This window comes from Pteronotus mesoamericanus, unplaced genomic scaffold (assembly GCF_021234165.1).
Source record: "Pteronotus mesoamericanus isolate MK-2021 breed Mesoamerican mustached bat unplaced genomic scaffold, CSHL_Meso_final scaffold_99, whole genome shotgun sequence".
Classification (NCBI taxonomy): Eukaryota; Metazoa; Chordata; class Mammalia; order Chiroptera; family Mormoopidae; genus Pteronotus; species Pteronotus mesoamericanus.
Window position 1 is genome coordinate 15285105 of NW_026555330.1, and position 15724 is coordinate 15300828.

At 59.4% G+C, this 15724-nt stretch overlaps 1 protein-coding gene across 2 annotated transcripts in view; it reads left to right on the plus strand.

Moving 5' to 3' along the window:
* The window catches only part of CARMIL1 (capping protein regulator and myosin 1 linker 1), a 138929-nt gene that overhangs the window by 105628 nt on the left and 17577 nt on the right, over nucleotides 1-15724 (plus strand). For both annotated transcript variants that reach the window (XM_054564707.1, XM_054564708.1), the window contains exons 28-31: nucleotides 2131-2218; nucleotides 4241-4390; nucleotides 13400-13466; nucleotides 13653-13849. In XM_054564707.1, the coding sequence (XP_054420682.1) occupies nucleotides 2131-2218; nucleotides 4241-4390; nucleotides 13400-13466; nucleotides 13653-13849 (502 nt within the window). The remainder of the gene's footprint in view (nucleotides 1-2130; nucleotides 2219-4240; nucleotides 4391-13399; nucleotides 13467-13652; nucleotides 13850-15724) is intronic.

Here is a 15724-nt window from a genome sequence, read left to right on the forward strand (position 1 = left end):
TGGACCAGCGTGTGGATGAGCTCCAGCCCTTCCTAGGTGTGTGTCTCTACAGCTTACAGTTTGAAAACTGCTGCTGAAGCCCTGTAAGTACTAAGGAGAAAACTGTATTGACCGCCATCTCTGGGAACAGTGGACCGAACCACCAGCAGGGCCTGCGTGACGTGATGGCTTCGCTGGAGTGTAAGTGGTGTCAGACGGGCTCGCTCCCCTCGAAAACGGGCCGGTTCTGAAGGACAGGAGCAGCGTGCAAGTCCCGGCTCCCGTGGTCGGTTAGAAGTCGCTCACCCCTCCTGGGGGCCTTGTCATGCAGGACCCTGGGCGCCGACGGGATGCGCGCACACATGCACACGCTTGCACACACATGTCACGCACATGCCCCCACACAGGCGCAAACACGTGCAGGTATGCGCACATCCGTGTGCACGGGCGCCCATACCGGTTCAGTCATTTCCACTGAAATTGCGCGGAGGGCCATTCCGCCGCCAGGGAGCGAGCCCGGCGTCGCGCAGCGGAATGCCGGCCAGGCCGAGGCCTTCAATAGGGCTCATTTAGGAACCTTTTTGTGCTGCAACGTGAAACGCAGGAGCCGTCCTTGTCACTCAGAGACGGGGGGGGGGGGGGGGGGGGAAGGGAGGAAAAGAGCGGCTACTGACTCTGCGGTTTCATGAGGAAGTCAAGTTCCCGAACGTGCCTCCGAAGCATCAGAGAAGGTACTTGGCGGCGATTGGATTCCGGCCCCTCTGCAAGTCTGGCCGGGACCCAGCAACCTGTGCTTCCAACCAGAGACCCGGTGAATCTTATCCGCGGACACCTGTGGGATAATGAAGTGTTAGGTAAACCACAGAGCTCCTGAGACTCGTCGGAGAGACAGAACGGAGAGAAGCGTCCCTTTATCTTCTGCCCAGGTGAATTTTTAATGCAGGCATCAAAGCCTCAGCGCTTTCATTACTCCCACGCGCTGCATTGGACACGTTCCTGGGCAGGGAAACTTCCGTGCAAATTCGTGCCTTCAGCTCTGAAACGGTTCTCCCTGTTACACAAAGACCGTTTCAACTTCCGTTTTACAATTAAATAACATCCATTTGGTAAGCCCTTCCCCTGTGCTAAAAACTTCAAAGCTGTTGACTTTAAAATCCAACCTGAGCTTGGGAGGCGATGCTGGAATAGGAGAGAAACGTCGGCAGCACATGGGCCTTCACGTGCACCACACACGGACGTGCGCGTGTGCGTTTATGCAGCGTTTCAGGCTGGGGACACATGTGGAATTTGAATTCGTGGCGACAGCAAATAGCCACAGTGCTCACTATCCTACCAGCTCTCTGGCCGAAACCTCGGAGGCTGAGTTGTCTATGAGTGCACAGTGCCAGCCACTTCCTGTTGTCTGGGCACCTTTGTAAAAGAATTTCTTTTTTTTGTCTAATCCTCACCCAAGGATTTATTTTTATTGATTTTGGAGAGAGAGGAAGAGAGAGAGACGTTGATGTGAGAAAGAAACTCCTGTATGCGCCTGAGTGGACTCGAGCCTGGGATGACGCTCCAACCAGCCGAGCCACGCGGCCAGGGCTGTCTGGGCAGCTTTTTAAAGTCAGGACAAGAGACACTCAAATTGGACATTTTGGCGATGTTTGTTCATAAAAGACAGGACAACCATGGCTGCGTAACTGTTCTTGGGGAAGGCGGTGAGTCAGGGCAGGCGCGGCGGCCCAGCTGCCACGTGACTTGCGGGCAGGGTCCTAGCCGGCGGGGGAGTGCGGCTGAAGCCACCGGCCGGGCTTCGCCCGGGGACGGGACCTGCGTCGTGCGCCGCAGCCCTGTGTGTGTTCGCTTCTGTCAATGGGCGGATTGTTCCCGGCCACACGGGCATGTGGTTCCCATTACATCGGACTTGATCCAGATGTTTCCACTTCTGCCGCTAAGCCGTGAGCCTTGAGAGGGCAGAGGCCGGCCGCGCTGGTAAAGGCCGCCTGTTACCTGTGTGTTTATGGCAGCGCTGAAGGCTTATTTTTGGAAGCCCTCGTCCCTGCGCGCACATCCCCCGTCCGCTCGCCGGCCTGGCCTGCGTGGCGCCCAGTGCGGGCGGCGCCTCCCCTGCCTCCGCTAGCGCGTGCCCTGCCTTTCCTCTCTCCACAGCGAGGTGAAGCTGACAGTGGCCTCCTTCCTGTCCGACCGAATCGTGGACGAAATCCTGGACGCCCTTTCGCACTGCCACCAGAAGCTGGTGAGTGCCAGGCCGCCTGAGCGGCACCCCGTGTCTGTCTGCAGGGACGCGGGGACGCGGGGATGCGGGGCGCCGCTGGCAAGGCGGGTGGGCTCTCTCCCACGGTCTGCGCTTTTGCATCTTTCGGGGTGAAGACCCCAGATGTCCCCCTTCCCCTCCCGTGTCCCTTCTAGGGAGCGTCTGAGACGCTCAGCAGAGGGAATCAGGGGAGAGCGGAAGCGGCGGCATCCGGACGTCCTGTCCGTTTACGATGCTGGCCAGCGTCGGGGAGAGGTGACGGAAGGAGACCGAGATCTAAAAATAAGATGTATTTGTTTATTGTTTATCTATATCATTCACTTTATTTTATTCCCTCCATATGGAGTGGATGGGGGCGACAGTGGCTCACAGCACCGTGCAGGTTCCAGGGGCACAGGTTCACGGCGCGTCGTCTGCGTGCTGTGTGTTGGCCGCCCCAGGTCGGGTCTCCGCCCATCACCATTTAGGCCCCCGCGCCTTCTCCCGCCCCCTAAGACTAAGACTAAGGTTGCTTCCCATGTTTTTCATTTACCTGGGCTCCTGTCCTTGGTTTCTGACACGATTGGAGAGTGGACTCGTCTGGAAAGGGGGGTGGGGAACGTGTGGAGCCCAAAGACAATGTAAGAGCGAAACCACCACATCCTGGGGCCGGACAGCGGCTGGGCTGTCCCGGGGGCAAAGGTCAGCGTCTCCCTGCAGCGACCGGTCCTTCTCTGGGCAGGGCCTTCGTGTCCAGCCCCTCCGGGGGACCGGCTCCCTCACGGTTCTCGGACGCCGGGCGCCGAGGACCAGAAAGCTGCGTGTCTCGCACGTCAGCGAGCCGGCGCGGTAGAAATCTCCTGAGGGGGCCACGACTTTTCTCCAGAGGAAAACGTCAGGCGGACGGGTCGTCGGGGGAGGAGGGAGGACACCAGCACGAGGGGACAGCGACAGCTGCGTCCCCGGAGACACCCAACATGAGTGTTTGGAAAAATGCGCTTCAGGAAAACACGGGAGGCGGCCCTCCCAAACCTGGAAGACAAGCCAGGCCCCCCCCGCCGGCGCCGCTCGGCTGCGGGCTGCGGCCGGCCCGCCAGCGGACGGGGCTGGTCCGAGGCGGTGTTAGCTCAGCAACCAAGGGGGCCGTGCAGAAGCTTCTAGAGCAGTTTCACGTGGCCACCCTCTGCACACGCCGGCTGCGTTTCTGACTTTCTCTACTGATGGCATCTTACCAACATGTTAGCGTGTGGCCCATTGGAAATGTAAAACACTGGTTTATTAACCAAGCATTTGAGAGACGAACTTCTAGTTCGTGCCACAGTGAAGAGCTACGTCGCGGTTCGGAGCTCCTGATTCAGACTTTGTAAATATTTTTTTTAAATAAGCAGAAACAAAGTCAGTAGCGCGTTCTTTACAGAGAAGTTTGCGGATGAGCGCAGCTCCCGAGAGTCTCTCAAAGGCCCGCGGGCGGCGCGGGCACTGGGCCTCGGGCGTCGTGGCGGCACGACGCGGCCCCGCCGAGCGTTGGGATGGCTCGCGCTTTGTCTTTCCCGAAGAACTTAATTCCTCAGAAAGTATTGACTTTCTCTCTTTTTACATTTCACATAGAAAATGTATAAAGAAAGGGCCTTTTCTGTCCGGAAGGTTGTCACGCCTCCCGGTGGATAGAATCGTGTGGTTGTTGTGGATATTGAAGGGCTGAATTAGATCCCACCAGCTTCAGGAAAAGGGGCACGACACCGCTTCAGGAGACCAAAGACATGCCTGTGTTGTGCATGTGTGCGCCCGCGTGGCGAAAATTTTTTTTTCCAAAAAATAAAACCTGAAGACATTTTTTAGGAAAAGGAGATGTCCCTCCTCAGGCAGAACAGTCTGCCCTCTGGAGAAAGATCCCGAAGCGGTGCGTTCGCCCTGCGGGAGTGCGGGGAGAGTGGTCCCCAACCGCAGTCGCCGCGGGCCTTCCCCGGGAGTCCGGCCCCGCGCGTCCCCCGCCGGCGGTTGATTTGTGCTGTGTTAACTCCCCAGACGGAGCACTTCAGCCGGCGGAGCAGGGCCACCGTCGCGCCCGAGGCCCCGGACGCGGAGCTGGCTGACGGGAAGCCCGCGAAGCGCCCCCTGCCGGCGGCGGAGGAGCTCACGGAGGTGGAGCGGCTGGAGGACCTGGACACCTGCATGGTAAGGCTCCCGCCCCGCCCCGCCCCGCCCGGGCCGCTGGGCCTTTCCAAAGTCTTCCTGCCTGTACGTCCAGACAGAGAAAGCTCCCCCAGAGACGGTGCTCTCAGCAAGGGTTGCTCTGCAGAGGCCGTAAACCTGCAGGTCCCCGCGAAGGCCGCTGCCTCACCCTTTCTCTGTAATTTTGTAAAACTTCCCTTAAAGAGAATCCCCACCGCCCCCGTCCCGAAGAAAAGCGGAACATTTCGCTGCATGTAAAACCTGGCCCTGTCTCTGTGGCCACAGTGGGGACATTCCTAAGAGTAACGAGGACAGGGTGACTATGTAACTTGAAAAGGTTGTTTTCGAAGGAGAATATTGTTACATAAAGAAGTCATTAAGAAAATGTGGGAAGGACTTTTCCCGAGTGAAGTGTGTAGGGTGACTCCCTCTTTCTTGATCCCATCGTGTTTTGTCTCTGCGGCTGCTTCTCGTGTTGTTTTGTTTTTTTTGAACACATCTTGGGATAGACATGATTTGCATTTCCTGTGGGTTCCATTCTGTTTCCTCCCGACAGCGTCCCTCCCGCCGCGGGGGGCCTGACGCCTCCCCACTGGCCGCCTCGCCGCCGCGTCTCCCTCTGGCCGCGTCACCGCTGTGTTCGGATTACGGGCGCTTTTTTTTTTTTCCCTCTGAGGACAATTTTACTTCAACCTTTAGTTCATTATTTCAAAATTTGTATTCTCAGCGCAGTTACTTCTCACTTTACCACAAAAACGGTTGCATGTGCCTTTGTATCCCATAGGTGTTTCTCTCTATTCAATCCTTGTATGTTTTACTAAAATACTCATTTTTCAGTAATCCCTCATAATCTGGGAAGGCGCTGGCGAGTCCGGGTTTGGACGGCTCACGTGCCCACACGTGTCTAAGTCAGCCTCTGGTTACAGTAAGTCTGACATGGGCCGCTGCTGAGGAATAGTATCTGTTTTTAACTTCGAAAATCAAGGATCTCACACGGCCGACGTTATATTTCTAGCCTACAAGAAAATGCAATGCTTGAAGTCGTTTCTTATTTATAAACCACTTTGATCTTTTAAAGACTGTGCATAAAATAGCTACGTGCCTTCTAGGTAAAACGCTGTCATACTCAAGGAGCCTGGCCCAGAGAGCCAGAGGTGCCACAGAACCCCAGATTTCAGGTGACGTTCTAGTGTGATTAAAGACGGCCCAGCGCTCTATGCAACTACATCAACTTATGGATATGTCTGGTGCACGTTGAGTGAATTACCAAGGTTTTTTTTTAAACTTGCCTCTCCAGTATGTTGTAAACATATGTTTAATACGTATTTTAAATTCTGTTTACATTTTGAGGCAATAGAAGTCGGACACTCTGAAGTCAAACGGTAATTATTCTAGAAGCTCTTAGGCTGGCCCTAAAAGAAAACGCCCGCATTTTGCTGTGTATAACACGCACCCACGTTTTGTGCGCACAATACACGGGATTATTATATCCATGGTATGTAATCATTATAGGCATGTCTAACATGCACCCTTATTTTCCCCTCAAAAACTTGGGCAAAAAAAAAAAGTGCGTATTATACATGGCCAAATATGGGAAATTACTTGAGTTAAAAATTTTGAAGTAACTACACACCGCGTTCCCGCCGGAGCGCCTCGGTCGCGTGCCAGCCGGAAGGAGCTGGGGAAGCGTCGGCTGGCACGGTGTGTCCTCCTGGGCTTGCGCGCCGGCTGGTTCTGGAGGAGGGAGTGCTGCTTAGGAAGGGCCGGCTTAGCCACCTGCCGGGTTTTACGTTGTATGAACTTAGTGTTCGTTTGACGGATCAGTTTGGGTCTGTTACCTGAAAGAAAGACAAAGGCTGTTCTCTTGAAGGAAAGAGGGTGGAGGAGAGGAATCGCTTTTGAAAATGCAGAGACTGGACCATCGCGGGGACCAACAGGGACGCTCGCCGGTGGCGGGCACCCCGCACGCATGACAGCGTCTTGCTGCCGTGACTCAGGAGGCAGGGCCGGCGGAGGCCCCTCTGAACGGCGCCCTGAGGACGGCCACTGAGGAGATCTTGCCCGGGCTCAGGCGGCCAGGGCGGCCGGCAGGGCCCTTGGGGACAGGAGCACCTGCCGGCTCCGGGGACGGTGGCGGCCTCCCTGGGGCTGAGCGGGCGACGGAGACACAAGGCAGAGCTCGCCGCAAAAACACAAACTCTTACGCGAGCACGTTTTTTGTCATGAAAATCGCTTTTCCTCCTGTTCTAACAAATTTCATCTTTCGTCGTCGTTTTAACGAGGCTGATGAATTGTTAAAGAGGAGAAAACCGGAGCTAAGTTTGCAGTTAGGTTAATGGAAGAGAGGGTGTTTGTGGAGGAAGTGCGTGTCCGCGGATTCCGCGCTGCGGTTATTTTCTGTGCGCTCCCTGTCCAAACGTGGGTCCCGGCCACCCAAGACGGCACCACCCACCCCGGCCGTGGGTCCCCCTCCGAGAGGGAGTCCGTGTCCTGAGCTCGGGGCGCCTGGCCCTCGGCCAGCGGCGCACACTCACGGCCTGTCTGCAGGGCGCGTGCGGTGGCCCGCGCAGCCGCCTTCCGCGGTTACAGCAGCCAGCACTTGTTTCTAGTCACCGACTGCTCCGCGCTTCGAGTTGTGACCCGCACATGGGGCCGTTTAAAACAACGTCTGGGGTGCCGATGTCACAGGGCGAGAGGTTGACTTTGCTTTGGGTTTCTCAATGAGCTTTCCTTGGTGGCATTTGTGTCTTACGTGGCCCACGAAGCGAGGACACCAGGTCGACTGCGCGGCGTGTAGGAAAGTCTCCGACGCACGGGTGCCTGTGTGCACACAGGCCTCCTCGCGGGGAGTTGTGAGCCGACAGGCGGCGCCGGAGCGCGGTCGCAGGCTCTGCTTCGGGAGATGCTGCCGTTTTATTATTACCTGAAGTGCCTGTTTACGGCCCAAGTCCCTGCGACCCTTTCCCTGGAGCGTTTCGAAAGTCACAGATACTCATCCCCAGCCTTCCACTGACAGAGTCAAGACTGTTGACAGATCGGGCGTTTTTTGTGTGTGATGTTCATGACAACTGCTCGCTGCTTTTGTGAGCATCTCTTGAACAGACTAGCGGAGGTTCCGGGCATCTCTTTCTCCCTGTCGGGCACCTCATCTCCCCGTTTTCTTCCCCGCGCCCTGGGAGCTGGGCCTAGGGAGCTGCCGCGCTTGTCCAGGGTGCCCGGGGCACCTGCGCGCAGGCAGCTGGGCGCTGAGCACGCTGTCGCCAGCCTGTGGCGGTCCTAGGGGCTGCTTCTTGACGACTGAATGAAACTTTGAGTTGGATTTATTAGACTGCATCGTCGTATGTAAAATACCTCCTTACTGACGCCAGATACAATTAACATCGAAATAGAAGCACACAGGAAAGGCATGTTGCTGCCCAACCCCGGCGTGAGCCCGCGCAGCCTTTAAACATCGTGGGGAACAACTGTGTCTACGGTGTGACCCGCTTCGCTATTTCCCATTGTTTGAAACGAGCGCGCCCACTGTTGGCCGCCTCGCCGCGTGCTATTCGGGTGGCGACAGTGATTAATGAGCCTTCCTAGGTGCCTCTTATCACTCCAGCGCACGGGCCTCCGTGTTGAGCCGGGACGTGTGTTTACCTGGAGTTGCCGCGGGCGCAGACCACGGGGAGGCAGGCGCTGCCTCACAGAAGGCCTCCCCGCCCGCCTGCAGCCTTGCTCGTCCTCGGCCCCGGGGGTGCGGGGGCTGCAGGCCACAGTCCACGGATGAGTTTCTCCACACCGTTCATGTGTCCCCCCGCAGCCTTCCAAACCCTGGCCGTGCAGGGCTTAGTCCGTGTGCCCGCTGGGGGCCGGGCGGCGTGTGCTCCTCACGCGTCGCCAGCTCCCTAAGCGCAAGAGTTCTGCCCGTTATTTCAATGCGTGTCAGATGAGCGTTACGCGGGGGAGCGGCCGTCGACGCACCGTTCCTTCCCGGGGAAGGGGTGGCGAGAGGCTTGCGTTTTGCAGGACATGTCGCGTGAGGCCTTTCTCCAGTGGCGAAGCAACGATTACTCTCCCTTAACAAATTCAGCCTCAAATTCCAATGTAAAAATTTTAAGTTTTTTTTTAATACAGATTAAAATTCAGCAAGCATACATTTGCCTTGATCAAATGCTATTTTTAAACCAATCACTGCATTTTCAAGTACCCACCGTTACTAAGTGAACTCATCTCTGAACGGTAATTCCAAGAACAGACAGTTATGTCGCGATCTCTTCCAGAATTGGTTGCCGGTGGAGAGCTTCCCATAAAGTAATGCTGCAAAGTGTTAATAATTAAGGAATCTACGTGAAGCGTACGCTTGCATTTATTATACCATCCTTACACCTTTTTAAGTTTTTGTGGTAACTTTGAAAATGTTGAGAGAAACAGGTTCGGGAGTAGGCGTGGGGCGTCTTTGATGAGTTTAGGGGCCGGGGGGGGGCCCCGGTCCGTGAGGAAGCCTTTATCCGTCTGACCTGAGACGGGAAAGGAGGGCGTTGGAGAAGACCTTCCTGAGAGTCAGCACACCTGACGGGAGGGGCCGCCTCTGCCTGTCCGCCCGCCCCCTGTGGAGGGCGTGCTGCCGCGGCGGCAGGTTTCTTGTCTGTGAAGGCCGGTCGTGTTGGGCACAGCGGTTGCCCCCCGGCTCACAGCAGGTTCTGGAGCCCCGGCCCGTGTCAGGCGCTGTTTGGGTCCAGACGAGGACGAGACGGAACCCGGCTGGCCTTCCCTCCCAGGGATGCTCACCTTGTCCCCGTCGCGGGCTCCCTGCCCCGGCACCGGAGGGCGGGCGGCATACCCGCGTCACTGATGTCACTGATCCTCGCAGCCCCGACCAGCTCGTGAGGCGCTGGGAGGCCGCCCACAGGCGCTGTCCGGCCCGGCCCACGGCGCACGGCCCCGCTCTGCTCCTGGGACCGGCCCTGGCCCAGGACCAGAGCCCTGGGGGCTGGCTGATGCCCACGCAGCGCCTGGTCGGCCGCGTGCCTGTGGCGCCCACGCTGTCTCTGTCCCCCAGGCGGGGTTGGTCGATGGCACTTCGCACACATGTAGCAAAAAGGGTAACGTGTCTAAGAGGTTCTGCGATTTCCAGCTGTCGCGGGGCTTCTGCCCACAAGCAGCCTTGAACCACCCTGCTCCGGCCTCGCCCCCGCCCCCTTCCCTGGCTCTGAGGCCTCTAGCTGCTCCTGTGCTTGTGAATGCGGCTCCCGCCCCTCCCCCGCCCTGCTCTTGTAACGCTGTTGCTTGTTTCCTCTTCCATTCATACTCTCTCCCTTTCTTTTTGCTGCATGGAGACCCTCTGCTGCACAAGTGTAAGTATTTGGCGGCTCCGCTGTTCCCGCTGCCCGAGGCTGCACCACCCTGTCTGTGTGCTTCCGCGCCACCTGGCTGTGCCCCAGGACGCTGTCCCGCCGCCGCCGCCCGTGGGCCCTGGACGGAGCAGGCGGCGACGTACGGACAAGGCTGGGTTTCACGGGACGGCTCAGCCAGAAAAGAGGCCACGGATGGCAGACGCCGCGGCTGTGTGCGGCAGCAGGCGGTGCGGCTGCGGCGGGTGTGCGCGCCGGGAGGGGAGCAGCCCGCGTTGCGTCCCCGGGGACGGCCCAGCGACCTAAACGGCCAGTTCTGCTCGTCTCCCAGGGTTATAGGTCATGGGCATCGCGGCCCCTTCTTGTGTTGCGAGAACCTTACTAACCTGCTTCGCAATGGCTTTGGGTGTCTTTTTTTTTTTTTTTTTAACCAGCTTTTTGTTTTGTTTTGTTTTGTTAAACTCAAGGGAAAGGAAAGTAATTAGGATTCTTGAGCTTGGAGTGAGAGGGCTGTTTATTATTCTTTGTGCAAACTTGGTAAAATGAAGAAGTAAGCAACTCCCTCCTATTTTTGTGGTGATAGAAACAATTTAACTCCTGTCTTGTTTTTTTTAAAAAAGTTCGTGTCTAGAAAGTACATGTTAAAAGAGAGTTTAGTGGGGAAAGAAGTGTTGCTTGTGAGGTCCTGGTGCCAGCCCTTTGCTCGGGGGAGAGGCGAGCCTGTTGCTCGTGAGCTCAGGGGGGGCAGCTGTAGATCCGTCATGAGGACCGGATCGGGGCGTGGGGTTCCGGGGCTCCAGGCTCCGGAAGGACGGGGTCCCCACCCTGCAGATTGACAGGTGGCTTGTGATGTCAGAGCGAGACGGAGTCTGTACTTTGGGGTTTCCTTTCTACGGTTGCGTTTGAAAGGATTTGCCACATGGTTCCTCAGAGTCCTGAAGACATGGATTGAAAATTACTTCGCAATGCTCGTCGGACGCGCTTTTAAAGCTGAAGCCGTGCTGTGCGGGCCGGGGGCGGCGGGTGAGCTGTGTCGCGGCCTCCGCTGCGCCCGCCTCCGCTTCAGTGCCGACCCCCGGGGCGGCCCATCGCGACCTGTGATTTCTCCGACCAGAAGACACGGAGGCGCGGACGGACGGGCGTGGGGCAGGCGGAGGAGGACGGAGACACAGGCTGGGAAGACTCGCCCTTTCGTCTTGGCACAAAACGGGAAGAGAATCCCGTCCCACAGATGACGTGGAGCCAGGGGCTTTCCCGGGCGGCTGCGTGTCGCCGCAGGGCCGGCTGGGGACTCGAACCAGCTGGCGCAGAAGCAGGACGACGCGCACACGGGGGCGGGGACCCGGCTCACCCCCGTTTCCTCTCGCGGTGGCTCGCACGTCACGGGGACCCAGGAATTAGACCAAGCACGGCCATGTTCTCTGTAAAACTGTGACGGAAGGAAACATTCTAACGAAAGGAAAGAAAGGTGTGCGGGAAATAAGTCCATCCTTTTCTCTTCACGGCCGCCCTTAAACCCCAGGAGAGGAAGAGACAGAAAGCAGTCAGTTTGTGAGGAGGGAACCGTGTCCCGTGGCTGTGACCTCGCCCCAGGGCGCGCCTGCGGGACCCACAGGGGCGCGAAGAGCCGGGGAGAGGCCCCAAGGGCTGGGAGCGCACGCGCGCCGCGCCGAGCTCCGGGCTTGGCGGCCGTAGAGCGCGCTCTTGGTGCCCAGGGAGCCTGAAGGTCCCGCTGAAGGTCCCGCGCGTGTCTCCGTCCTTCTGTAAAGTTAGGTCGAGCTCAGTGACCCATTACTGATGGGCGCCAGTCCGTAAAGCAGCCCCTCTCTGTATCTTTCGTGTTATTTCCATAGGTTATATACTGTATGGATTCTTATACGTATAATTCTGTGTGTTCCTTTTCACATGTTTAACAAATTGTGACGTGTCAGAAATATCGGTAATTGTCATGTGTTTGTGGCCTGTTATGAAGGGTTCGGTAGGAAACGTGAGGGCAGTTTTTGCCGGGAACACTATAAAATCCAGGAAAAAACTTTGGAGGACACTTCCCACCGTGCGTTTGAAACCTCTGCTCCGTCGCGACCGCCTGAGTGGACGGGTGGGAACTCACACCCCCAGCTGCTCCGGGACCCTTTTCTGAATCACGGCTGCGCACGAAGTGGGAGGAAGGCCGAAGGCGTTTTCCTGCGTAAACGCAGCCTAATTTGGGTCCCTTGTGTCTCCGGAGGAGCGATTGCATTCGGAGATTTTACTGAGGACTGGCCCAGCCGGGCGGCTCCCCGCTTCCGCCAGCCGCAGGGCTGGTCTGGGGAGAGCGGCCGGCGCTGCGCCCCCGCCCCGCCCCTGCGTGGAGCGAGCCCGACGTCCGGCCCGGTCAGCGGCGCTCCCTGCGCAGCCCTGGAAGGACCTCGGGAAAGCCGGCCCGCAGCGGGACCTAGTCGTGCATCCCTTTCCTCTCCGCAATAAATAATAGTCGCAGCCGAAGGATGTTATTAGTAGAACTGGCATAAAACTGTCGACTGTACAGCTGTCTTCCTGGAAGGTCAGCATGAACCAATTCGTTCTTTGAACCAAAGAGTTTATCCACCTTGTGGGTCTTTTTTCTTGTTCTTGTCCTTTCCTTTCCTTTCCTTTCCTTTCCTTTCCCTTCCCTTCCCTTCCCTTCCCTTCCCTTCCCTCCTCCTCCCCTCCCCTCCCCCTCCCCTCCCCTCCCCTCCCCTCCCCTCCTCCCTTCCCTTCTTTCTTAGAAAGGCTTAGATGACAACCTGTTAAATGCAGGGGAAGCCTTTGCGCTGTGGTCCCTTCGTTTATACAAACACCAGTTTCAACCAGTGTCGGCCGGTCAGTCATCGCCGAGACCCACCGTCGGTGTCGGAGGGCGGGCGCTGTGGCCGGAGGGGCGCGGCCGCCTTCCTGTGTCCGTCCCTGGGCCTGCTCCGGGGGCACCGTGTCCGCGCCTCCGCGCCCTCCTTCGAATCTGCGTCACCGGCGACCACAGCCCCTTCCAGCTCTGACGCGTGTGAGACCCTGCGGAGGCCGGAGCGGCGCCCCCCGCAGGCTCGGCAGCCGACAGGACGCTGCGCCGGGGAGCCGCCCTGCCGACGCTCCGGCCATCGTTCGGGTTTTGGCCCCGTGTTTCAAGGGCCTGGCAGGACCGGCGACATCTTCCTGAGAAGTGAGGGCGGATGCGGACCCCGAGCCGTCGCGCGGCTGAGCCCGCAGCGCAAAGATGGAAACCTGGGTGGTGGGAACAGGACGCAAACCCGGCAAACGGCCGCGGTGGCCGACGTGACCTTCAGCTGCTGGCGCCGCCGTCGCTGCGGTAGCAGAGAGGGAATAGTTGTGTTTCTGGTTTTTAGGAACTGACTTCCCAGTCCTTCCATCTCCGCCTTTATAGCCACATGGATACCCTCACGGCAGCGCGGAGCGGATTCTGTGTCATCAGGATGGGGCTGGTTCGGGGTGGGCAGGGAGACACGTTGGCCGGGCCTTCGAGAACCCCCTGCCCTTAGAGACGCGTGGGTCCCGTCTCTCCAGTCGGGCGTCCGAGGGTGCCACCCGTCCCCCAAGGAGGCGCAGCCACCCTGAGCTGGAACAGTGGGTCCCGGGCGCTCCTCCCAGTTCGAGGGCACGTTCCGTGTGAGCGCCTGACTCAGCGCTGTCTGTGTTCTGTCGCTAGATGACCCCCAAGTCCAAGAGGAAGACGATCCACAGCCGGATGCTGCGGCCGGTGTCCAGGGCCTTCGGTGAGTGTCTGAGCCCTCTGCCCACCGGGGCCTCGCCCCTGCGCGGGGCTCTGGACCGGCCGGTGCCGAGAAAGGCAGGTGCCCTGTGGGCGGCTGTCGGCTGCTCCGTGAGGGGCTCCGGCACTTTCAGGACGTTTTTATCTGCCTCTGCAGTGAGCGTGGGTCTCGGGCGTTGCTCTCTTGTAGAAATGGAGTTCGACCTGGACAAGGCGCTGGAAGAGGTGCCGATTCACATCGAGGACCCGCCTTTCCTGTCCAGCCGACCCGACAGGCGGGGCTCCGGCTTCATCGCGGAGCTGCCGTCCGAGGAGGGGAGGAAGCTGGAGCACTTCACCAAGCTGAGGCCCAGGCGCCACAAGAAGCAGCAGCCCACCCAGGCGGCGGTAGGTGGGGGCGGGCGGGGGCATGGGGGGACGGGGAGCCCCGGGCGAGGGGCCTCCGCGAGGGGGCGCACCGCCCGTGCGTGCGACGTTCCTGCAGGAGGGCTCCACTTGGTGCTCGACGGTGCTGGAAAAGCCAGCACCGCAGTGTCCACCTTTTCAGTACAGGGTTGTCCTCGCAAGTCCCTAGCAAAGCCCCTGTCACGTGGCGGAGAAGAGCAGGCCACCTCTGTACAATTTCACAGCATCTGAGTGTAAAAACGTTGACAATAGCCAGCAACGGATGTGTCTGTGATCGGGGGCTGTCGGCAGCGGGCTCTGCCTGCGGGGTGCCCGGCGGCCCTGCCTGCTCCACCGCAGGCGGGGACGGCAGCGTTCGTGCCGGGAGCACGTCTCCCCGGGGTCTCTGGTTCACGGGTCTCCCCTCCCTCAGCCAGACCCCCTGGAGCGGCTTCTTTGACCCGCTGTCTCGCGTCCCGTCCCTGCTCCCACCTCTCCTTTCTGGCTCGTCCCCCCCCAGAGCTGCCCGGCCTGGCCACTCCGCACCTGGTCCCGTGGACACGTGGCGTCGCGCCTGATGTCAGCGGTCACTGGACGAGAAGGCTCGTCCTTCCTGAGCGGCGATTCTGTGGCCTTGGAGTTGTCACGCCTTCGTCCCCTCCCCCCACGGCGTGGCCTTCAGTGGGGCACTCAGGTGGCGCCATCTAACCCGCGGCTCCCACCTCCCGTGACGGCCCCTGCCCTCTGCCGAGCTCCGGACTCGCCCGCCCCCGCACTGGCGTGTCCCCGAGGGCCTGGGGCCAGCGGCTTCCCTGCTGGGGAGGGGGCTGGGGGGACGGGACTTTCTCTCCCTGTAGACCCGCCTTCCCTCCTGACCGCCCCCCGGCCCCGGGAGGTTAGCGCGCTGTGACGTCGTAGAGGAATTTTCCCCTTTCCTTTTAAGTGAGAGAGAGAGCACATGTCAGGTTGGAGAAGGTTCTAGAAGGTCACCACAGAAACAGTTCCCCTGTGGCCCATTCCGCGTGGGGGTCATTCGTGGTCTGACTTGTCTGAGGCATGAGGCGGTGGCCAGGGAAAGAGGGCGGTGTGCACTTTTCTTTACACGTTAGAAAAACAAGAAGGGACGGAGGGGAGGAAGGCGGTGTCCGGCGGAGGAGGGTCCTGCGTGCATCCTGGGGAGGTTGTAGCTTTGCCTGCAGCCGCGCCGGCCTGCAGGGTGGGCGCCCCGGCGCTCCCTCCCGGGGTCTGTCTGCGGCCAGGCTGCGTCCTGGGCGGGGAGTCCGGCCGTGGGTCCGCCCGGGGCCAGCTCTTCCCGAGCCTGGAGCGCTGAGCCCTGGGGTCACAGGGAAAACCCGCTGCTTTAGGACGTCACGGCACTGGCAGTTCTCAGGGCGCTTCCGCGCGGAATGGCTCGGCGAGGCACCCGCAGCCGCCTTGCAGCTGCGCAGGAGGAGGCTGCGCCGCCTTCGGGCCTCGTGGTGGTCGCGGCGAGTGACTTGCTGGTTTCTGTGTCTCCCTAGGACCGAGCAGGCTCCGCCCGCCCTCGGCCCCCTTTCCGAGCTTGAGCTCGACCTGCAGCGACAGAGTCCGCAGGCCCAGCCGGGGCTGCTTCCTTCCCAGCCGCTCTGGTTTTCCGTCAGGGTTTCCCCTCTTTGTGCATCAGTGGGAGGGGCCTGTGACTTTGCTCTTTTTCGTGTTGGGAGAGTCCCTCTGGCTTGGGTCTCAAAATGGCACTGCCTCATGGCATGAGCAGGGAAGGGCCCTCCTCCCTCGCCTCAGAGTCAGAGGCGGAGCTTCGGGCCTCTCCTCGCCCCGGGAAGCAATCGCTGGTCTTCGCACTCGGGGAGCCATGGCCGCTGGGGCGGCGGAAGGCAGCGT